The sequence below is a fragment of the Gordionus sp. m RMFG-2023 genome, chromosome 1 (genome assembly GCF_954871325.1).
Source record: "Gordionus sp. m RMFG-2023 chromosome 1, tfGorSpeb1-WG-v2, whole genome shotgun sequence".
NCBI lineage: Eukaryota > Metazoa > Nematomorpha > Gordioida > Chordodea > Parachordodidae > Gordionus > Gordionus sp. m RMFG-2023.
Window position 1 is genome coordinate 93,386,329 of NC_088775.1, and position 25,602 is coordinate 93,411,930.

A 25,602-nucleotide genomic window follows, 5' to 3' on the forward strand; every position below is an offset into this window, starting at 1 on the left:
ATAAGTATAACCTAATATATCAGTTGTCCGCGATAAGGCAACTCCAAATATGATTTGCATGTGATTGTAGAAGTTTATAAAATCACAAGAAATAAATCCAAATTTCATCTCTTGAATTAGGGCGGGGATTGATTGCTCGATATTTATTTTTAAAAACTCCAAAAAATTTTAATATGGTGGTAGGTATTCGATCCTACCTTTATAAGCATCGATAAGATGGCTTCTATGGATAGATGCATTATCCATTACAATAATTGCATCTGGTGGTAAGACACTAATAAGATCTGTCATAAAATCACGGAATAATAAACACCGATTATTTTATAATGGACTGCCCCTCTAAAATTGTACAAAGTACATATTTACCCTTAAAGGATGGGATTTATTGGACATTGTATGGCGTCCAGGCGTAGATTGGTACAACTACAAGTTTATTCCAGTTTCGTATCTAATAAATATAATTTTGAGATATTTGAGATCTCTACACAATAGATTTGAGGCTCCTTGTCAGCTATTTTTTTTGACCTCGTCTTTAGACTATCAAATTTTCTGTTATCTCCAGATAGTAAGAGGTAATATTGTGTTAAATTTAATAAATATTTCTATTTTCCATTAATAAGCTTTTTTGAATATTGTATTCTTTTATAGGATTTCCATTTATTTCCGGGGAATGCTTCGCGTCTAAATTTATGAACCGATGCCGTAGACATTTCGACCTATTTTGCGATGTCCTTGATTTTCATTTGTCGTTTTTCGGACTTTGATAATTTTAAGTAACTTTATCTATTTTTTTCTTTATTCTAATATTTGTGTTATCTTTTTGGTCTTTGAATTCTCGACGAAGATTGGTTGATTTAAATTGAAAAATTAGTATTACTATTGGATAATAAACTTTCTATATTAAACATTTTTTTTTATTATTTAAGAAAAAATTGAACACATTTTTTTTATTTTATATTAAATTTCCAATACACTTCTTTTTATACTTAAACATGACGATTAATCTTATTTAATTGTATGTCCATATTTAATTTCCATATCTATTAATTTACAGTAATTCCCATTCAAAAAAGATAAGATTCAATCAAAAAAGGAAAAGTGTCAATCAAAAAACGATCCCAGAAGGAAAGGAAAAGTGTCAATCAAAAGGAAATGTCACATTCAAAAAAATAAAATCGTTATTTATTCAAAATAATTTTTAAAAAATGATAGTTTTTCTCATTTTTATAACCCCGGTGATATATGATTTTTCTCAAATTTTTTGGTTATTTAATTTTTACTCTTTATTTTTCTATAATCCTTTCTCAATTTTCATTATTCTTTCTTCTCATTTTTGAGCATACTTTGTTTTTGTGTGTTGTTAACTTGAAAATAATTACAATAAAAATTACTTACTAGCTCAAAGGTATGAATGCTTCATACCAATGACATATAATAATACCTAGACTGACGATGCATTTATCAAAAGTGGACATCAATGAAAAACTGCTGCAAAAGTGGACAGCAATGAAAAACAGCTGTATTAAATTTTTTTTTAACGAGGCCAATTTATTCCTATGCTCTACTCAAACTTTATTAAAGAATTGCCTGATCATCGTGGTTAACATGAGTAATATGGGTTACCAAAATGGCGAGTCCAGCTGATATGCATTTAACGACGCTTTCAAATGCATTATAATGAACGCGTCGCCAGTTTAGGTATTATTATACGTTATTGCGTCTTACATAAATATTAAAATTTTAAAATTAAGAAATCGAATATGAGTATATTTTATTTATTTACATATCGTTTGGTATTAAGGTTCAAACTTGTTTAATTTTAAAAAGTTACTTTGTAACCAAACGATTAATTTAATTGAACATTTGTAATTAAAAAAATTATAACACCTAAAATATTCAAATATTTTGACGATAAACTGATATTGATGATAATTTTCATCGTTTTAGACACCCATTTATGATCGATTTTTTATTCCTAAATTATAAAAAACTCTTGCGGAATTATATTTATCGTCAAAATTAAAATCAATTGATGCTCCACGGTGATTGGTCGAATAAAAAAAAAATTCAATTCCTATTTTTTCAATTAATACCTTTTTTTTAAACAAATCCCTTTACAATTTGTCTAAATTAAACATATTATTTAATTACCTCCCTTCCCCGCTCATCCATCCTTTTTTTAATCAAAAGCTACTTTAAGATACCCTAAATCTTCTACACTCTGACATCCTCACCTATCTTCAAATCCGGCGATTTGCTAGTTTCTCATGAAATCCAAATCAAGGGTTTCCAAAATATATCAACAAAATTTTCCTATTCATCCTGGCTCCAGGCCACCCTTCCTAGCAAGTCAGGTGGTATTGGTATCCGATCCCCGCTTCAACTTTCTTTTTCAGCCTTCATCTTATCTCGTCTGCAGCTCAAATAATCATCAATAATGTATCCACTCCTATAGATCCTGACCTATCCCAAACCCTTACCTTTTGGGACATCAATAGCTTGTCAACTCTGCCGTTCTGCCTCCAGTATTCAAAAGGACGGATGCTCCTCTGAACGCCCGTTCCGTTGAATACCTAATCTCGAACAGGCACTTTCAGGACAATCCCAATAGCAGTATTAAATGCAAACTCAGACTATAAATGGTTGGAAGCCATATTCAGTTCCAATCTACAGCTATCCATAACCTCTCGCCTTGGCTGTAATACTGTAATACCCTCTATATGCATTGATTGTGGCTAGCCCATCGAATTGAAAGCTCACCATCTCTTGCACTGAAAGTTCTCCCGCGGACAACAACAAATTTAATATCCTATCCACTCTCGAACCTGTTGGCTTTTCAAATGGAAACGCTATACGCATTCTCTGGTCTAACGGTCTCCCGCTTACTTGGGACTATACTGTAAGTGAGGCTCTCAATTTCATTAAAAACCATAGGGAAAAAAAATGAGACAGTTATCAGTGGACCCCAATGAAGGATTTTACCTTCGTTAGCAGAGATTTCTCTCCAAATCTACCGGTCCAATTTTTTAAGCATTCACTGCGATCGTCTGGATATTGGTGGAAATTTTTTGATGTAATATTATTCAAAGTTGATCACACAAACCTTAAAATTTAATAATTTTTCAAGTTATAACAATCTTCAAAAACTTTATAGACCCAAATGAATATATCGATCTATTACTCAACGTTTTGAGCGTTTATGGAGGGATCTTAAGGCAATCATACCCAGAAATGGAAGAAAATCTTCCTCTCATTTACATATATATATGTGAATATTCCTATTTTCGTATTTAAAAATATGTCAAATTTAAATAAATTAATTAAAATTTTTAAATGATATAAATTTATAAAAAAAACTATTTTTGTTTTTCCTTAAAATTATATATATATATATAACTAATATTATCAATTTATATATTATGTTTAATTGCTTTAATTATCCAGTATTTGGTTTAATAGTCCTAACTCAGTAGCATCCAACATAGCAAACTTATTTTTAAAACTTTTAAATTTCATACCCTATAAATTAAAGAATTGTGAAAATTTTCACTAGAATAAAATATGAAATTCTTGAAACACTTTGAGTGATGAAACTTTGAATTATTATTACATCAAAAAATTTCCACCCATATCTACGCACAGGATCGCATATTTATTATTTTTAATTAAAGAAAATTATAAAAATAAAATATAAATCCGCAAGTTCGCATTATTTTAAAAAATAATACGCCACCTTGCGGATTTAATTTTCTTGAAATTTAAAATATATTCTCAGTTTTTCTTTACTTTGCATTCTACATTTCCGTGAATCCGTGCTAATTGTGATGGCAGGGTTAAGTAGAAATGGTATATTTTTCTTAGGATACTGAGTAATTCCTAGCAGTAATATTTTATTTTCTACGTATTATATATTTTTTCTCGAAGTCCAAACTATAAACTTCCAATGGTGAACGTCCAATTTATTCATAAAAAAAAATCAAATCAGTATCATAAACGATAATATAAAAATATGTAAACAAATGCAAATAAAATTTTTATAAAATTTTATAATTTAAAAAATAATAATATTCAGTACCATAATTTAAAAATAAACTTTGTTAAGGGTTAATGATATTTGTTATATTATATGTCTAGATGTATATTGTACATCCAATTTTGACAATAGTTATGATCTTATTATTTGGTAGGTCTTAAGACTCATTTAATAATGTTATAGGTACTCCGTCATAGATTCCACTGGAATAATGATGCCATCTTTAACCCACTGATCTAATTCTTCATCGATTTCCTTTTTCCACTTAAAAGGAACTCTTCGGCAAGCCAAAAAGATGGGTGAAAAGCCCTCTTTAAGTTTAACGTCTACTTGATAATCATTTATAACATCCTAATTTTTCTTCAAAAATTATACCATTTTTTCTAACCAAAATAGGTATAGCCTGATCGATCTTTTCTAATCCATCGATTCACATTTTCATCAATTGATCCTTATCAATTTCACTATTTATTTCAGCATTATCAGACTTTGTCACTACCTTTTCGGGAGATCCAATAAAATTATAATTAATGACAATCCTGTTTTCATCGTTCAATAATTTAGACATCCCTTTTTTCTGAAGTTCACTTCGGATGCTATCCGCAATTAATTTTCTTTCAACATTATCACTAACCAAATCGTTATCAATATTAAACAAATCCCAATAATTATTATAGGGTCCAATTGTGGTAATTTCTACGGCTTTTCCTACTATTTATAAATCCAAACTTATGGTAGTATCATTAAAAACCACATCCCATTGAGTTTTACCCAAAACTTTAATTTCAGAACCATCGAATTGTTTTAAACATATATTTTCATTTATAATTATGCCATTAGGCCAATATTTATAAAAATTTTCACAAGACATTATAGAAATGCTCGCACCAGTGTCGAATAGCATATCAATATACCTGCAGTCAATTCTCAATTTAACCTAAGGACATTGACTCGGTCTATTTATTCTATCACTCCTTAAAATTTCACAAGTTTTAAGGGGCTGATCGCTATCGATTCCCTCTGAAATATCAATCTCATTAGAATTTAAATTTCCGCCTAAATTCAACTCGGAATTTCGAGGCTCTTTACTAATATCACTATATTTTTTAATAATATCCCGAGGATATTTTTCCCATTTAAAATTATCAACATTTTTTTATTTGTATATTTCACAATGCTCTTAGGATATTTTTCCCATTTAAAAGCAGTATTTTTTATTATTATTCAGATTATAACTATAATCAACCGTTTTAACTTTATCTTCATGATAACAAACATTTTCATTATAACCATTAAAATTATGAGAATCACATTTCATTTTACTATTATAATATACTATCTTAAAATTTTTATCTTTCTATATTTTAACTACTATATGATTACATTTGCTATCAGAAGTGTAAAGCACAATTTATAGCTATATGTCCCGTCTTTTTACATTTAAAACATAAACGAGACCCATCCAGATTCGATTGCAACGAATCAACGTTATTTACATGTAGGCCTGAAATCTTCCTTACGTTGGAATTTTCTCCACTAGATTTTTGTAAGGGAAAACCCATTATAAAATTCTGTTCTTTTACAATACAGGTTTTAGAATAATGACCCTTGTAACCGCACCGATTACAAATCATGTCACCAACAATCTTTGGAAAACTCTTTCCATTTGAACTAATTCTATTCACCAAATTGTTTCTCCCTTGTTTACAAATAATAAACAGATAAAATCGCAAGATATTTTACTATTATTCATATTTAAACAAACAAACAAACAAATTTTTTTTAATGCATATGTCGTATTATGGGGTTTCGGAATCTCAATTTTAAACCATTAACTAAGGCAGATTCTTTGCATTTTAAAAATCTGATTTTACAGGAATTCTATTCCAGCATGTGTAGAGTATTTAGCCTATAAATTTCAGCCAATTTCAGCGATAGACATTTTAGTATTTTTATATAAAAAAATCCATATAAAAATTAATATAAATTAGAAGTAGTTCTAAAGTTCATGGCTGAATTGTTTGAAATTTACAGTTTGGGTACTCTACCCATGATACAATACATTTCCGGTTAAACTGAACTTTAAAATTTTTTAAATCACTCTCGGTAAAGGGTATAAAATCAAGAGATTCCGAAACCCCATACGACACATATATAAGATCTAACATTATTAAAGGTCAAAAATTATGGTTATCGAATTTATTTGATTACAAAAGGCAAACAAATATGAATTACCAAAATAGTATAAGGAAAAATATATGAAAATTTTAAAATATAAAATTTTTTAAATTAAATTTTTTCAAAAAAAAAAAACTATTACAGAGTAGCTTTTTTAAAATTAATATTAGATTATATATAATTGGTATTCTTTTTTCGTAAATTTAAGGTATGGTTTACTGGTTATTATTCAATTAAGTCATTGTCATCATATCATAGTTTTAGTTATTCCAAAATTTTCACTTGGAAAGAAATACCAGATTAAGAACAAAAAAAATGAATTAGCATTACATGGTTAAAAAAACTTACAAGTTGCAATCATAATATTCTAGGGTTAGGGTTAGAAAGTAATTCAGATAGGTGACAGATCATATCATAATCACTTTTAAAGTTTTTTATAAGGTTTTTTCTTCTAAGTTTTGAATGAGGTTTTATTTATTTTAAACTTTTATGTTCCTGATAAAAAGTTAAAAAAAAAGAATCATTATCGATTTCTTCAAATAAAAAGTTTGCATCTTCTGTTGTGATTTAATCAAGTGGATGCCACCTATTTCAAGCATTGCATATAAAATTCAATAATTGAATTTTTTTTTGCTTTTTGGAAAACGGGTAAAATGATATTTTTATTTACGTCGATGTTATATTTTTCCATGCAAATCAAATCTAACAAGTTTTTTTAATCTCATTATCTTTTCCCAACGATAACATCCACAACAGTTATCGTTACTTTGGTATTAAAATTTTTTATAAAGCACATGTTTTTTAATGTTTACCTATATAAATTTTAAATAACAAATAAAAGTTAAAGAATTTTAACCGGTCTGCTCGCACTCCTAAATATTATTTAGCTAGTCCGCCCAATTAGATGGATGGGCATAGGCTAAAAGCCAGCTCGTTTCAGCGAAATATTCGAAAAAGCTTTAAAAAAAACGATTATGACAATTGTCACTTTTCTATGGTACATCCTCATTTAAATTTTAATTTAACATGCTTACAAATATATATTTTTAATTATTTGATTTACAAAAAAAATTTTAGATCAAAAATAACGATCATATGACAATTGTCACTTTTTTATGGTACACCTTCACTGAAATTTTAACCTAACATGTTTACAATAAATATTATTACCTATTTGCTTTGAAAAAATTCAAAAAAGTTCTAAAATAACGATTATGACAATTGTCACTTTCCTTTGGTACATCTTAACTGAAATTTTAATTGTTTACAATATATATTTTTACCAGTTTGCTTTGAAAATATTCAAAAAAGTTGAAAAATTAATATTATGACAATTGTCGCTTTTTTATGGTACATCCTCATTTAAATTTTAGTTTAATGTTTACAATTTATTATTTTACCCGTTGCTTCAAAAAATTTAAAAAAACTTTAAAAATAACTATTATGACAATTGTCACTTATCCAGGGTACATCTTCACTGAAGTTATGTATATTTTTGCCAATTTGACCCAAAAAATTATTAAAAATAACGAATATAAGATTTGTAACTTTTCCATGGTTTATCTTCTCCGATATCTCAAGTAGTCGGAAGAACTAAACTAATTAACAACACTAACCCCAACTATTTAGTAACCAGGTCGGATCGGCTCAAAAATTTGATTTAGTCGATTAAGCAAGTTGACTAAATGGGTTAGGTATGCCGACTCAATGGATCAACTTAGTCGCCTGAAATAGTCGTTTTAGTCGACTAATAGACTAATTTAGTCGATAATTTAAGACTAAATAACAACACTAATTATGAGATGAAAGAAAATACAACTATTAATGTACATTCATTTATTATTGAAAATATATCTAATTTAATTTTTATAAGTAATTCAAATCATAAGAAAATGAATCTCACATCAATTAAGCAAAATTTTTTTACCTCAGCATTTAGAGTCAAACTCCAAAAAATTTTTAAAAATTTCTCCGAGTTTTTTCAAATATAAATAAAGTCTAAATTAAAATGGGACAGGGAATATGTAACGAAAAATTTAAAAAATAACAACGAAGACCGGGAATGGTATAAAAAGTAAAGTAGAAAGGGTCTGGTCTAGGATAGTTCTTTGGCTAGTAGACTACCATTCAAGCTGATGTTATTGGCTTTAAGGATTGCTATGGCAAGCCTGAAGAAAAAAACCCCTCTCGAGGTTTGTTTGCTGATTTGAGATCCTAAATTTATGAAAAAAGCTAAGGCAAGTTTGCCGAACGTGGTAAGTGTGGTTGAGTGGAATGAAACAATGGTCATTACTAATTTCTGTATATTTCAAGGTTTTAAGCTGTTATTTGTGGTCAATGATATTGAGGGCTAGGTTAGATGGGGCAAGGGGGTCAATACATGAAAAGTCCCATACCAATAATTGGCCTCTCCTCGGAATTTGAGTGACGTCAGGTCTTTTGCCATCAGATCTGAAAAGACCATGGGGTTCTAGTATGGATGGGATTTGTGCTGATTTCAAGGCATGTTGGATGATTGAATTACATGGCCTGTGTCGGATGAATCGACCATTGCAGGAGCCACAATGTAAACTATGTCTTCCATTCTTGTTAACGGGCGAGCTACAACCTGAACAGATGTGAGGGTGGGTGATTGACATTAATTCAATATTGTTCATATTTGTATTTAATTTTTTTAAAAAGTTTTTTATGATGAAAACAAAATATATATTTCCAAGATAATAAAATTGGTAAGAAACATATTTGGTTAATTTTCATTGTTTCAAAATAAATTGTTCCCGTTTAACAGAAAATACAACGACATTAAAAGATATTTTTGAAACAATTTTTGCATTTTCTTATGGAGAATTTTGAGGCCGACAAAATGATATATCATTTCTTTAGACCAAAAATTGTTTGAAAGGGAAAGGCTCCCATCAAATTTTAAAGGTTCATAACTCGGCATACATTTAACCTAGAAGCCTGAAAATTTTTATTAATATAAAATGTATTTAACTTTCATGTCAAGTTTCATCCATTTAACCGAAAATCACGTTATTTCAGTCCATTTGTCATCCCAAATAGGAGAAGTAATTTATTCTATAAATGATATTTAAAAAAAAGGTCCAAAAAACTAAAATAGGATATTATAGATTGCATTGAATCAACAGATTCAATTGTTACGAAAACCTTAAAATAAGATAGCCCTACCCGCTGGTACAGCATATTAATTCTGCTAGAAACTATTCTTAGTGTTAACAAGATTCCTATAAATAATGTGCTAAATAGAATAGGAAAACAATCTTCGAAACTTTTCTATAACGATTGGGATCTAGTTGACCAACTTTACACATTATTAAATCCACTCAGAGAGTCGATAGAATTACTCAAAAGGAATCAGCGATAAATTTAGGGTTATAATTTCGCTGTAAAAGTTGACAAAAATCGTAATTTTTTAAAAAATTAAAAAAATCGTTTTTTTTTATTTATATCTCGAAATAAATCAAATTTTAACAAAAGAATTATGGGCTAAGATTGTAAAATATCGTCTTTTAAAATTCCAGTTTAATATTATCTTGCAAATAAAGGACTAATCTAATGATCAAGGGAACAGGTCAGTATTGTTGAAAAATTAAATAATGATATGTTGTAATTTGATATTTTTTTCAAGCAAAGAGTTGATGATATATATTATACTTATTTTTTTAAAAAAAATTTAACTATCAATTGTTTGCTAAAATAAATTTATCGTATAGTTTTTTGATACTAACAGAAATGACAAATTTTTGATTTTTTTCAAACTTAAATAAGCTATTGCAATTTCTCAACCGGTTAAGAATTAGCCCAATTTAAAAACTCCTAATGGATGGAAGAATTTGCAAAAGTTTTTTTTTACCACCTTACATGCTAATAAAAAAAAAAGAAAGTAATATTCAACTTTCATCGATGCAATCAAGCTTTAACTCCTACACATCTCTTACGAAATATCATTCAAATTTAACTTTAATAATAAAATTATTGATTTAAAATTGATTTCATGGTGAACAAAATAGCATATTTTTACTTATAAATTTAATCAAAATAAATTAGGGTTACACGTCGTTCTGGAATGACTGCATAAGTTCATCGCTGCGCGGATGCATCTTGATAGAATTAACCCTTCGAGGACGAATCAAGCTGGCTGAAGCCGGCATGAGACGGAAGAGCCTGTTGACCCGTAAGGTCAACGTCTTGTCCGACGTCCCCACTGGCGATGCCCTCCTTGACGAGGCCCTCAGACATATCCGCGATACGACTCCGCCCGAAGGCGTACAAAACTGGATCGAATTTTTGAGCGGTAAGTCATCTTATTTTATGCTTCTTAAGGTCGATGAATAAAAACCGATTTTATTTGAATCCACAGATTTTTTCAAAAATTTAAAGTAGAAAAAAAAGATACTTCTTATTGTAATCGAAAAAATAAATTAAGTATAATATTAAAATTTCAAACCCTTAAACGATAAGGTGGACAAAATAACCCAAGTGGTTGAGTGAGGCATTTATCGATCACCCCCTATTTTAAAACTGTTATATATATCTAACTTAGATTTATATATCATAACCATTGATATTTTAGATATAATCTTGAATTAATTATAATTTTAAAGATTTAAAATTAAATTAAAGATTTATTACAATTTTTGTAACGAGTTTTGAAAATAAAGCAAAAAATGTAGAATTTTGTAAGGAAAATTTTAACGAATTACCAATTAGTTTAATTTATCGAAATTTAACGACAAAAGTAACTTAGTAACTATCAATATATTTTAAGATATGTTAAATATATTATTCATTATATATTGATTTCCCAAATTTAAAATCACTGTTCAATAATATCTCATTTAATATCGTGATTATGTATTTTTTGCTTGCCTTCAAAATAACTTCTTTTGCATCATACATAATCACCTTGTGTCATGAATTCAAATACAGTTTATTGTATTATGTTTTGCATATTCAACAGCTCAATTGGTGATGTTATTTGTTTGATTAGCATGATGGCCTGTAAACTGCCTCTCGCCGTTAGCCTTTTCACTGTGCCTCTAATATCATCATGTGCATTTTTTTCCCCACGAGCATAGGCTGAATAATGACACTGGTGTCGCGTTGAATTTTTTAGAATAAATTTATAAGCTAAGTCTAAACAAAGGTGCACTGCAATAGTATGTAAGCAAGCTAGCGTAACAAATGACAGTCATCTTTATCCTATACAATAAAGGGATGAATTGTTGTCTATGCGTTGGTCCGGTAACTTTGTGTTGCATCCTTAACAAAGCTATAATTCTCTGAAAAATCACATGCAGTCATTTACTGCTTTCTTAACTAGATTAAATGAATATTGTATTAGCTGACTGCCGACCAGATAGAAAAGAAAATTTATAGAATAATCTACTGATATTGCCTTATTTAACGGCTGTAATATTTTGGTCAAAAATGGTTGTCTCAATAGATAACCAAGGTTTCCAAAATTCATAGGGTAGGTGATCTTCACATAACTGGAATAGATTTTTGTCAAAATCACATTATTTTTAAATGTAAAATTCCCTCCATAAATGATCGTATATACTATTTTCAACCAATTTATTCATTCAGCCCATTTACATTTTAAAAATCTCTCTTTTCCGGAAATATATTCCGCTATGTGCCAGAAGAATATTACATTATAAAATTTTGTAAAATATTGTACTTATTAAAAATAAAGGGAGTTAATGTCCATCGGTAGCAAATATTTTTAAAAAACGATATAAATTTTGATTTTTATTTTCGTTCTTAAAAATAAATCAAACTTTATTCATTACAAAAGAAAAACGGAGTAGAAGATGAGGAAAAAAAAATTAAGAAATTTTGAGACTGTAGATAGGTAATACAAAATAAGTTTTATGATTGACAGGAGAGACCTGGAATCCGCTTAAACTCCGCTACCAGCTCCGCAATGTCCGTGAGAGACTCGCGAAGAATCTAGCCGAAAAGGGAGTTTTATCTACCGAAAAGCAAAATTTTGTTGTGTTCGACATGACTACCCATCCGCTGGTGGACCCCCAAGCCAAGCTCAAGCTGGTCTCGAGGGTTAGGAATGCCCTTCTGGCCGACTGGACTCCTACAGGGTCTTCACCCATCTCCGCCCTCCTCAACGCAGGTTCTGATTTAAATAATTATTTATATATCAAGATAAATGCATCGTTTGGGATCCTTTTTCTTATTTTCAATTTATTTTCGCTTATTCACGCTACATTCTATTCTTGTTTTTATATTTCCGGTAATTCTTTCCGCATCTTCGTTACAGATCTTTATAACTTGTTAACTTTATCCATTCACTTTTACCTTTATTTAGACTATTATTCTTTATGTTAACATTTGTATATTTGGATAAATTGTTGACATGTGGTGTGCCAAACGTGGGGGCACGAACTCAACGAACGCTACTTAAATATCTCAGTCGAACGAGCTGTTTTGTTCAATTAACATCCATTTATTATAAATTTCAATGTAAATTATTACAATTCTTTTCATAAAAATCGAATTCCAGGCTTTTTTAGTTTAATTTTACGGCCAGGTTTTATGACAGTATTCTTTAAATTCTCAACTTTATTGGTAATCATCATTGCTTACTAAAGTTGACTAATGTGATTATACATGGATGGGAACGATATTACCTAGACCCATTGTAGTAAAGAAGTAATCAGTTTTCATTGACATTTTATTCAGTATAATTTAACCATAATGTGCAACTTAATTACAAATGGCGATATATAATTACACGCTAATGGATGAGTGTGTACATAATACATTAGGAAGTTAAACAACACCTATTATATTAATCGTAAATATATATATATATAATCATATCTAATTGGCAAATATGATAAAATATTACAATAGATTACTTATTTACTACATTTCCCCCTACGTTAATTGAGAGATGTCTATATCTCTTCAATCATTCGTTTCGGGGGCTTATGTGTCCGCCCTCGCCTTGGGGTCTCACACTCTCTCTGATCGCTGTCAGCGATAACGCGCTCCGTCGTATCTGATATTAAACGGTCCCTTAGCTGGTCAGCATGTTTTCGTATTACACGATCTGGGGTCTTGACTACATAGGAATATAATCCCTTTATATCTTCTCTCCAACCCTTACTGGTTTCATTCCTTACCCACACATGCTGACCAACGTCAAATTCCCTAAAATTGGAATGTGTATCACGTCCTTGATTTTGTTTATCATTGGCTTTATCAATCTCCCTACCCACCTCTGGTCTAGCCCAGTCTAGATTAGTTCTTATATGACGACCGAACATAATCTTCGGTGGCGACCTACCCGTCGAACTATGTTCCCCCAGCCTATACGCTGCTATCGTTTGAGTCATCGCCTCTTGCGGGTCATTAATTGATTCTCGACTGGCATAATACCCCTTTTAAGGTTCGAATGGTTCGTTCCGCCTGCCCATTTGTCTTCGGGTGGTACGGCGTTGAGCGAATGTGGCAAATATTGTTTTCTTCACAAAATCGCTTAAATTCTATTTAAATAAATTGAGGTCCATTACCCGTTACAATGTTTTTAGGTACCCCAAAGGTAGCAAACCACTTCTTTAATCTTGTTATCATCTCCTTCGCCGATGTGTCTTCTCAGGTCTACCTCAGCCCATTTTGAGTATGAATCTACTCCCACTAGCCAATATAAAGAGTCAACCGGTCCCGCAAAATCTATGGCTCTTTGGTACAATTCCATGAGTATGTGGTAACTCCAATATGTTCGGTCGATTATTCTGACATCCAACACACAGCTTTATATACCGTTCTATGTCCTCTTCGCATTTCGGCCACCAACAATACAACCGAAAAATAGATTTGTCCCCGATGTAGTGTTTCCATGGAGAGAAGGGGTGATTCAGGATAGAAAGGGAATATATTCCTATGTAGACAAGACCCCAGATCGTGGAATACGAAAACATGCTGACCATCTAAGGGACCGTTTGATATCAGATACGACGGAGCGCGTGATCGTTGACAGCGATCATAGAGAGTGTGAGACCCCAAGACGAGGGCGGACACATAAGCCCCCGACACGAAAGATGAAGAGATATAGACATCTCTCAATTAACGTAGGTGGAAATGTAGTAAAGAAGTAATCTATTGTAATATTTTATCATATTATATATTATATTTGCCAGTTAGATATGATTATATATATATATACGATTAATATAATAGGTGTTGTTTAACTTCCTAATGTATTATGTACACACTCATCCATTAACGTGTAATTATATATTGCTATTTGTAATTAAGTTGCACCTTGTGGTTAAATTATACTGAATAAAATGTCAATGAAAACTGATACTTATTGTGAATGAATTATAATGTAAATAATGGTTCTACCTTCGTTAAACCCATCGGCTACGATATTTGTATTTAGGAATGCCTACTAGATCATGTGTAACTTTTCTTTTGCTTTCGTTGATATGGGCCATAGTAAATGGAATATGAGGTTTATTTTCATTATACATCACGTTTGTGAATTTCTGAACACCACAATCTGTTTCCTACATTTTAACTAGCGCTAAATATCGCATATATTTAGAGTTCTTCATGAGATCTGTGGGGGAGATTTTTTGGACTTGAAACAATTTTGTATTCTCATCCATTTAGTTCGTGTCTTTGATGGCAGTATCACAATATCATCTTTTTAAATTTTTTTTGGGCCAATTTGTTTTATCTTTATAAGTGACGGGTCTTTTACTGAAAAGTTTTCGATATTTTTATTTAAAAACTTTGCTATTCGTTAGATCATATATTTCTGTATCTGTATTTTTATTATCTAAATTTTCCGTGATCGTTAGCGTTAACCTAGAGAGATCATCAGCGTTAGCGTTTTATCTCCCAGAGAGTGGGCGAGCTCAATCCAATATCGGCATTCAAATTTTACATCCCAACATTGCTAGTGGGTGAAAAGTGCAAAAATTGATCTTTTTTCGAAAAATACGATTTTTTAAAATTGGGATAAGTTAAATAAAAACAAAAATGTTGCTAAAACAAAAATTTTCTCATCTTTGTAACGAACGCTATGAAAGGCCTTTTAGTAAAAGAGGTACTATTTGCATTAGTGATCTGCATCGGCCCTAATTTTTCAAGCCCGTCCGACCCCAACCCGATTATTTCAAATGTTCGGGGCGGGTACGGGCTGGGTCTAACTTTGCAGATCTCTAATTTGCTTGTCCCAACCCGGACTTTTTTAAAAAAAATTTCAGGCCTGGTTTTACCGGAAATGTATTGCATAATGTTTGGAATACTATTTCATGAATTCCAGATAATTTTGTCATTAACTTTTGAATTTACTATAATTTATATTCCTTTTTCCATAGATTTTTTGTATAAATTATAAATGGCTCGAAAATTACCGGCAGGTATTCTAAGCATGCTGGAATACATTCCCAGTAAAATCAAGATTTTAAAATTTTAACGCGCTCGCAAATGAATTAAGGCATTGTTATATATATTGGAATGTCTACAGCGTTGGTTAATAAATATAGACGAGATACATTTCCAGAAATAAATGGAGAATACACTATTCAAAAGGAAAAAAAAAATCATCTGTCATCGTAAGAAATATCACGAACTTATTAATGACAAATAATACCTTTACGATACGAGATATTATCGAAAATTTAGCACCTGGTAATTCCCCAAAAAAGGCAACGATAAGAAACTATATAAAAAATTGGCCGCTCGAAAAACAGAAGCTGACAGAAGAAATAGGGCTGGTGCTATGAATATTCGTCAAATTTACTGCTTGGAAGTTTTAAATTGTCCCAAAAGAAAAGCTATTTTTCTTAGACGAAACGGGAATGGTACCAGTTTATGCCTGGACCCCATAAAATGTTCTCTCGACTATAAAGACCGAAGGGTAAAAATGTTCGTATTCTTTGCACAATTGGAATAGGACTAATTCATTGTAAAATTATAGACAATGGTATATTATTCCGAGATTACATTAGAAAACTTGTTGATATTTTGCCATCGGATGCGATTATTGTAATGGATGTTGCATCTATTCATAAATCCCATGATGCCTACAAAGATAGGATTGAGTTCCTACCGCCATATTCACCCCCAGCTTAATTTTATAGATTTTTTTTTGTATATTCAAATATAAATTTTGGGCAAGCACTCCTCGACCTAATTCGCGGGATGAAACTATTACCAATATTATTGAGCTTTTTCTTGGATTCCTTCCATATGATTTTACGAACTTTTACAAATATATGCCACAATATCTGGAGTTAGGTTATCGCAGGATGCCGATTAAATTAGGTAATTCCTAATAATTAATTTATGTTATAATCTTTAACCGTTTTATATTGTAAAAAGGTATCATTTTCAAGTCGAAGAACATGAGGAATCATTTTATAATACTTAAACATTATACACTATTTTTTTATTTACCTAATATTTTATCGAAATTATTATAAACTATATATATATATATATATATACATCATATTTTTTTCGATATCAAAAAATTTTTAGGCCCAGCCCTGGTATCTTTTTCAAAAAATTTCGAAAAAATCCCGGCTTAGGGCCGGGCCTGCAGGTTTCTGATATAAATAAGGGGCCCAGAACAAGGGCAAAAAAATTGTTCCCTTCCAGAACGTTCCTAGAAAAACATATAAATATATTTTTTAAAAACATGACTAGAGTATTACATCGAAACGATAATATATCTTCTAAAAGATTATCATTTTATACATGTTCTTTCATGGTATTTTAGTATAAATTTGAGTGCCGAAAAACAACGTTCAACACTTTCCTGGTTATGGTTGATTTTTTTTTATTATTATTATCAAAAGTCAATTTATCCTTTTTAAATTTTATTTAATAAGAGAAAAAAAAAATTAATTTTGTAGATAAAAATAAACAGTTAAAATGAATTTTTTTGAAATTTGTTAAAAATGTTTTACCCTCTTTTTGATTTTTTTAATCTAACTATACTTGTTCGCTAATTAATGTTCAATGTACAGTTATGAAAATAAAGCAAAGCAATGATGAAAATACTATTTAAAAGAGTGTTAAAATTATAATTAACGCTATATCTTTAAATCTGTATTATTAAAATAATAATGTTCAATGTACATTAATGTTCAATGTACAGTTATGAAAATAAAGCAAAGCAATGATGAAAATACTATTTAAAAGAGTGTTAAAATTATAATTAACGCTATATCTTTAAATCTGTATTATTAAAATAATAATGTTCAATGTACATTAATGTTCAATGTACAGTTATGAAAATAAAGCAAAGCAATGATGAAAATACTATTTAAAAGAGTGTTAAAATTATAATTAACGCTATATCTTTAAATCTGTATTATTAAAATAAGGGAAATTAAATTAGTAATTTGAAAAAAATAATAAAATTAGGTAAGGTCGCCGTTGTTATTACTTTGCTCGTAGTCGTGTAGTTTAATATGATTAATTTATTATTTTAAAAAAAATTATAAGGGAACTTCATACACTTAACTGTTAGATGGCTCAAAAATTTTTTTTAATTTTAATTATAGAAATAAATTAGAAATTTATATACATTTTTAGGAACATTTCGGCAAAGTTACGAACACGCGTTTTCCCCTCGCTATAAATTTATTAATTACGTATACCTATACCGAAACCGACGATGCATTCATAATAATGCATTTGAAGGCGTCGTTGAATGCGAATCAGCTGGGACCGCCATTTTGTTAACCCGTATAGTAATTATTCTCATGTTAAAAACTAATATTAAATTTGCCTCTCGTTTAAAATTTTTAATAATGATATGGGTAATAAAAATAGCGTCCGCAGCTGTTTTCACTGATGCATACTTTTAATGAATGCATCAGTCTTGGTATTATTATACGTCATTAAAATTTCCGTTCCATGTCCCTTGATAAAAATTAATTTAAATTTAAAGAAAAGAAAAGGAATCTAAGAAAAATATTAATATTTAAAGATTTTTTTATTCGTAAAATTCCGAAAGAGTTTTTTACAAAAAATATTTGGTAAAAAAAATTTAATTAAAAATCTTTCTAGAGAATTCTCAGAGAAATTTATGTGTTACAAAAGCAATTTTAATTTAATTTTTATTATCGTAAAATATATTTAAAAAACAATACAGGTTATTTGTATAAATAAATTATTTTACCCCCTTCTTTTTTTTCCATTATATCTATCTAATTGAATAATAAAAAATATGCTTTGTTTAAATTTTTTTGTTTTTTCACTGTAAATTTAAAATCAAAAAATTTTACGCCAACGCCAGACCCAAATTCATTAAATGAATTTTAAAAAACGCAGTATCGACCCGCTATAAAATATAATATTAAGCCCATCCCGGCTATTGAGAGTCTCTGATTAGCATAAACAAAGACAATACCCCTAAAATAACGATCATCTTGGACACAAAAGAAAATATATATCCAATAATAATAGATTTTCGATTAGCATCTTAACCAAATTCTATAAAAATATTCATATTACCCAATCTCTCCCACAAAAATCACCTTAAAATCTTTCTCTGGACACGAAAAACTTATTATTTAAATATAGGCATCTTTTAATAATAAAGTTATATATTTTATTTACCCCCCCCCCACACTACCTTAGTTTATTTTTAGGATAGGCCAGTGTCATAGTTTTTTCTTACTTTTCTTATTTTTTTGGCATTTTTCTAATTTTTGGTTTATTTTATATTTGAATTTTTTGAAATAAAATTCAAATTATTTGATTTTTTATTAATTTTTTTTATACCTTCGTTATTTTAAGAAGGGATTGTATTATTAGTAAAAGAATAGTCTTATATTATTCTTTAATTTAACCTCGTATAGATAAATAAATAAATAAATGACTCGTTCAACAAATAAGGATTCTTAGTAGTGTTTTACAGAAAGAAGGAAATTGAGAAAGAAAGAAAAGATAATAAAACTTTACTTATGAATTAATAAAACTAGAATGCATAGTTTCATTTCCTGTAATCATATAAATATTGACGAATTACTTAATGAACTAACGCAGACACTGCCAATTCCCCGCCCCCCGGCGGACGAGGGGAGGCTGCCCTGAAATACACGCGTAGTCTTGCCACCATAGTGCTCGCCCATTTTGCGGATGTGCTCGACAACGCACTTACTGGTGTAGCCGATGACGATGAGTACGAACTTGCTACACGCCGACTAAAGACCTTGCTCGACACCGATCCCGAAGCTGTCGTGGCATCTATCCGCTCACCATCCTATTCCGCAAACGCGCCTACCGATAAAGATACCACAGAAATTGTGAGCCTTGCGCAGGTTGCCCTCAACGGGTATGTCATGGTGTGGGCCTTAGTCGCGGCCTTCAATAAATAGATAGCATTTACCTCCGCTATAAATATACGCGTTTTATTATGACGTCATTAATATATAATTCGTAATATTAAGAGTTCTATTCCTATATTATATAAAGAAATTTCATGAAAACTTTTTTTTAATCCATCGGGTTATTTATTATGTAATGAAGAAATTATGTAACCATATGTTGACCCTCTCTCATATCTTGATATATGTTTTACCATTAATTCCTAATGACATTCAAATTCTGCGTACGAAGATATATTACGCATAACCCCCCTCCTAACTAAATATTGTTATTTATATAAACCTACTTCATTTTCATTTCTTTCTCGATAGATAATTTATTTATCTTATGAAAGTCCAACTTTAATGCTCCAAATTGACTTTTTTTTTATATATTTAGAATTTGTAATGGAGCAAGCAAGCTGATTTATAATGTTTTTTTTAGCGTTACCTAAAAACTTTTCAAATAAGATCAACTTGACAGAAACCAAATTAATGTTATATTGAGGCTATATAAAAACATTTCCATTCCACGTCATCTCAATTATCAAAAATGTCGGCTGATTTTTTTAAAAATGTTTATTTTTAAAGGCATGATTGTAATTGAAGGAATCACTTCTTGTAATGATTAACCTGTCACATTTTCATTCCAATTTGTCCAAACAAATTTGTTATACGACCACTTAAGGGTAAATTATAAAATGACATTTTTAAATTAATCGCGCAAATTTGACAATTGTCACACAGCGTCACAATAAGTAGATAATTACCACACCATGCTCGCTTTCTTATTACACATTATACCATTGGCGTTTATATTTTTTTCCATTTTTTATTTAAATAAATATCTCGAATATTTAGAAGGGGGTTGAGGCGGGCATTTGTCGATTTATTATTTATTTCGGGGTCTTGGTGTATTGCAAAATGTAACATATTATAAATTATTCCACGTGGGAAATTACTTTTTTTATACCATCATATTTTTTTAGTATTTTATTTGCCCACGATAATTCCCAAATTTATAATATTATGATTATAATATAAACTGTAATTTTTATGACTTACAAAATAAATATTATTGGTAATATATCTTCATGGATTATATTTTTACTCGAGGAGTATATAGTGGTTATAAGCCTAAAAATAATTTGGTATAGTAATTTCGATTTATTAATTTTTTTGTTTTTTAAATTTTTTTTTATATATCCTAAAGATATTTGTTCAAAAGGATCATTAATAAAAGATCATTGGAATCAGAGTTGTTAATAGATACTTTTTAAATGGATCTAGCTAGAACAGATATATCGTTTAAAAACACGTTCTCATTCAATTCGAACACCGTATAAAAAAATGTCAGTACCTCTATTTTTATCGTTCTTTCGAATAAATTCTCATTTAAAACGCGTATTTATTGAAAAAAAAAATTATTTTGCGTTGAACTCATAATTTTATTCATTAAAAGTCATCGGAAAATCTATTAAAATTATTTCAAAACATTCTAAATAAATTTATTTGCCTAAAATAAAATTTTATGCATCAATAGTATTGTTTTAATAATTAACGGGCATCATAGCCTAAACAAGGATTTATATATTCATTTACATGATAAAATTATCCTTCACAATCTTGAACTGATATTTATAGATTCAAATTAAAAAAAAATACCTAATGAACATACACATATATTTTTTTTTATATGTAAGTTTTAATATTATTTATATTTTCTTTTATTATATTAGTTTTATTTTTAATACATTATATTAAATTATATACATATAAAAGTAAAATTAATTTTGCATCCAAATATTTTTATAATTAATATAAAAAAACGTTAAATAAAAGGTATGTCAAAACTTATCTTAAAAAAATATCTGAAAATAATAGTATATAGATACAAATACATTTTATAAAAGTCATATCGATTCAGATGTAGATACCACATTTAAGTATTAAGATACTTTTAATATTATTAAGGGGGTATATATATAATCATTTTTTTTTATTCGAAAAAACAAAACAAATCTCATACAAAAAAAGATAATAATTAATAACTTAAAAAATAACGGTTTTATCTATACACACTTTTTCTTTTGATAAATTTATTAATAATCTTCTCCAATCATAAAAATAAAAAATATATTTATTATGATAATTATGACTTGATAAATTAACAAAAATTTAACAATGAATGCACAAAATTATTTTTCCCTTAAAATAGATACATAAGACACGCCCCCACTAATCGAAATTATTGCCCTTTCATCGTGTTTTCAACAATTATTATCTATCGCACAGGTGTTGAGTCAAACCATATCCATATCCGATCCTTGGTTTAGTTATCCCATTAGATTTTCATCGGATATATTGAGCACTATATTAAGATAAATATTTTTCCACCAGCTTTACCTTCCACGTATTGGTTGATAGATCCACTGCTATTATAAAACGCCTAATAAAGCTCTCATTTTTCCTTTTCCTCACATATGTCCCTTTCGAGTAGCTGAGATCTACACCTGATATATTTTTCATCATATCATTATTTTTTTTATATTTGACAGTGTTAACTACCCTTTCTTCATTTAATCCCGATTCCAAATCATCTCCCTTCTATCGTTAAATTTTACTCGACATAGTTTTTTCCCCAATTTTCAAAAACCACTCCTGAGTCCTTACTTCCATATATTCTTGCCCAGACTGTTTGTCCTACTTCGAATTCCGACCTATCGTTTATCTTCTCATTCATGGCTTCAATGCGTTTCTGCTTTAGACCGTCCAGTAAAATTCGGGTTCCCCCTTAGTTTTTCTCAGCTGAGAAGTGCTCTTCCCTCTTCCTACTGTTATTATAATATTCCACCACTGTCCAAATTTTACGACCCACATATTTTGATTTTCTTAACTAGTTTTAACAACAACCATTTGAGCTCGGATTATGATACGGTGGTGCTAAAATATGTTTTACCGGTTTCCACGCAAAACCTATTAACAAGTGTCGTTAACCCCTTTACCGCTTCGTATTCCCCTCATTTTGAGTTACACCACCACTAGTATATATATCTGATTCTCAAAGTCAAAAAAGTCTATATGGACATGCTCCCACTGCTATGTAGCATTCGGTTACACTCTTATTGTCTTTATGGGGCATCTTGGCCCACATGTTGCACATTCGCACAACTTCTGCTTATGTTCTCAATCTCTTTATTCATTCTCGGCCCTTGGCACATCTTCTCGGCCCCATTGTTTCATTTTTTCAACCGTCTGACATGAATCATCGCCAACACCGCTTCCCTTAACACGGTACCATACCTCGTACCACACATTCATTTGCCATAGCCAATTCTTTCTCTATATATTTGAAGGTTTTGTCTCTGTCTCGCCAAGGTTTCCACCCCTTTATGCATGCTTTGATTTGGGTCAATTCACGATAATTCTTTTAAGTTCTTCCCACGTTAAACCAGTCCTCCTTTGGCTACTCTGACCATCGTTCTGATCAATCCTTGCTGATTCCTTTCCTCTAGTATTTCTGCTCCTTTTCTTCGCAATCTTCTCCAGCCCCACATCTAGAAAAAATAGCTGGTAAATAATTTTCTCTTCCCTGTCGATACTACAACTGTACATCAAAACTTTCCACCAGTAACAGCCATCTTTGTAATCTTGTCGACAACATTATCTCCTTATTATCTTTTCTGGCTTGTGATCGGTATAAATAACAAATCTATCCAATCAGATATTCCCGACATTTCGTCAGTCCAAATATGACGGCCAACGCTTCTTGTTCGATCACTCTGCTCTAAATATTCTCGAGAAAAGTAAAACCGGTCTTTCTATTTCATCTATACAATGAAATAACATCCCACCTAGCTAACACTACTTCCAAATTGTTGTTAAAGCACATTAAAATTGGTTCTCTTCCGATAGAATTCAATTTTTCAAACGCATTCTCTTGTTCCTCTTTCCAATCAAATTATTTCTTTTTCTTTAACAAGGTATATAATGGCGCCATTATCTACGCTAATCCCTCTACAAACCAGTGATATTAATTTATTATTCCCAAAAAGGCCTGCACTTCCGCTTTATTATTAGGCCTCAACATATTAGTAATTCCTGTAATATTTTTGTCCAATGGTTTCATTTCTTTTCCCGTAATTCTATGCCCAAATACAGTACTTCCGTCACATTCCTAACACACTCTTTCCGGCACTTGCTCGCAACCCCTTTTCATTAATTCTTCTAAACACCTCTTTTAATCTTTGTTTAATCCGGAGTTGCGCCCTTCACCACTACATCATCTATATAATAGAATACCCCATCCATTCCATGAAAAACCGCCGCCATAGTTCGCTGAAAGACAGGAGCTGATACACTCAGTAATCTACAAAATGCAAACAACCCTTTTGTTGTAGTGATAGTTAATAATTTACCTCCGATTTCACATGCAACTGCAGATATGGTTTTCAAAATCAACTTTTGAAATATCTATACTTCCTTTATCAAAATCAATTTCCAAGAGCCAAAAGTTAGCCAATATCTTCAATTCTTGGTAACGGATACTTGGCTTTCACAACTCATGCAATTATCGTGACCTACCGCACATAGAAGGAGTCGGCCATTGGCTCTCTCCACGGGAACCAGCATAGTTGCCTATTCACTATATTCCAAGAACATACGATGCCATTTTTTACCCATTGATCCATTTCCACCTTCTTTCTCCACTCAAACGGTACTCGCTGCTAAGCAAAACTTTGGTACATACCCTCCTTTAATTTATTATCCAAAATCTCTTAGACAACCCAAATCTTCATCAAAGGTCTCTTGATAAACATCCATTAATTTCAATACTCCCTCTTGCACCTGGATCATTATATTCTACTCTATTATTCCGAAATTTCATTTCTTCACATTATTTCTCCTTTTCCATTTCTATTCCCACTATACCCATTAATAAGTTGTACCTCTCGATTTTACCGTTTTTTGTTTCACCATATCGATCGGTTGTATCTTGGATATCGACATTCTCCCATCTCTTACTAGATTTCCTTTGATAATCTTCATAGAACCATTTTCCCCGATTTCTCACCAAAACAAAAATTACTTGCCCATATTTCTTCCCTATGATTATCTTCCCCCCCCCATTCCTCATGCCCCTATTTCTCTCCTGTGCGATCAAACCTTATGGTCTATCTTGATTTCTCGCATGACAGTCCCCACATGCCAATCTTGATTTGTGCCAACTTTCACAAAAACAGAGTTACCTATAATTAATTCTCTACAATTAAATATTTTAAAATTAGCCCTAACATCGTCATTATTCTCTAACAAACACTATTTCCATATCAATTCACTATCCAATAATCAAGCTGCAGGTAAAAATTTTGTTATTGAATGCGTCGGATTGCGTTAATAATAAAACATCAGCTAACATAAGCTCATCCCATCCTTCATTTATAAATCATATTTTTTGCTGCTCTTTCCACCATTCCATTAGAGGACGGGTGATATGCAGAGGTAAAAATATGAATATTCCTTTATTTTGAAAAATTAAAATTCATTAGACCTAAATGCTGGTCTAACCGAATCTAGAAAAAACTTTATTTAATTCAATTATAGTGATAATGGTATTAATGTTTTTAACCTTGATAATTTCTAGCCATCGAGGTGTCGTAGTTTTATATATGAATTTATATTAAATTTTGCATAATGTCAATCAACCAAAATAAATAAGGTTGATTGGATTATCATTGAAGAACACGTGATTTTATATTTTCATTTCGTGTTCGAAGATAATTGTAAAAAACATTATTGGAAACTTTTTTCTTTCTTATAAAAAATTGATTATTAAAAAATCATATTAATAAAATATTATAATAAAAGTATCGTGTTGTTACGAAATAACTGTTCTGAAATTCTTAGAAGGGATTCTAGTTGAGTTAGTTGTCCTTAAATTGTAATTTAAGTGTAGGAAGGGATTTCGAGTAAGAGTATATATTTTTTTTCTTAGCTTTTTCAAACCCA

The 25,602-nt window shown here is 30.3% G+C and overlaps 1 protein-coding gene across 1 annotated transcript in view; it reads left to right on the forward strand.

Annotated features, from left to right (window-relative positions):
• The window catches only part of LOC135931148 (Golgi phosphoprotein 3-like), a 36,979-nt gene extending 16,297 nt beyond the window's left edge, over positions 1-20,682 (forward strand). Inside the window, exons 2-4 of the mRNA XM_065468052.1 lie at positions 10,280-10,526; positions 12,120-12,365; positions 19,274-20,682. Coding sequence (XP_065324124.1) covers positions 10,280-10,526; positions 12,120-12,365; positions 19,274-19,605 — 825 coding nt within the window. The 3' untranslated portion in view covers positions 19,606-20,682. The remainder of the gene's footprint in view (positions 1-10,279; positions 10,527-12,119; positions 12,366-19,273) is intronic.
• Positions 20,683-25,602: the final 4,920 nt, after the last annotated feature.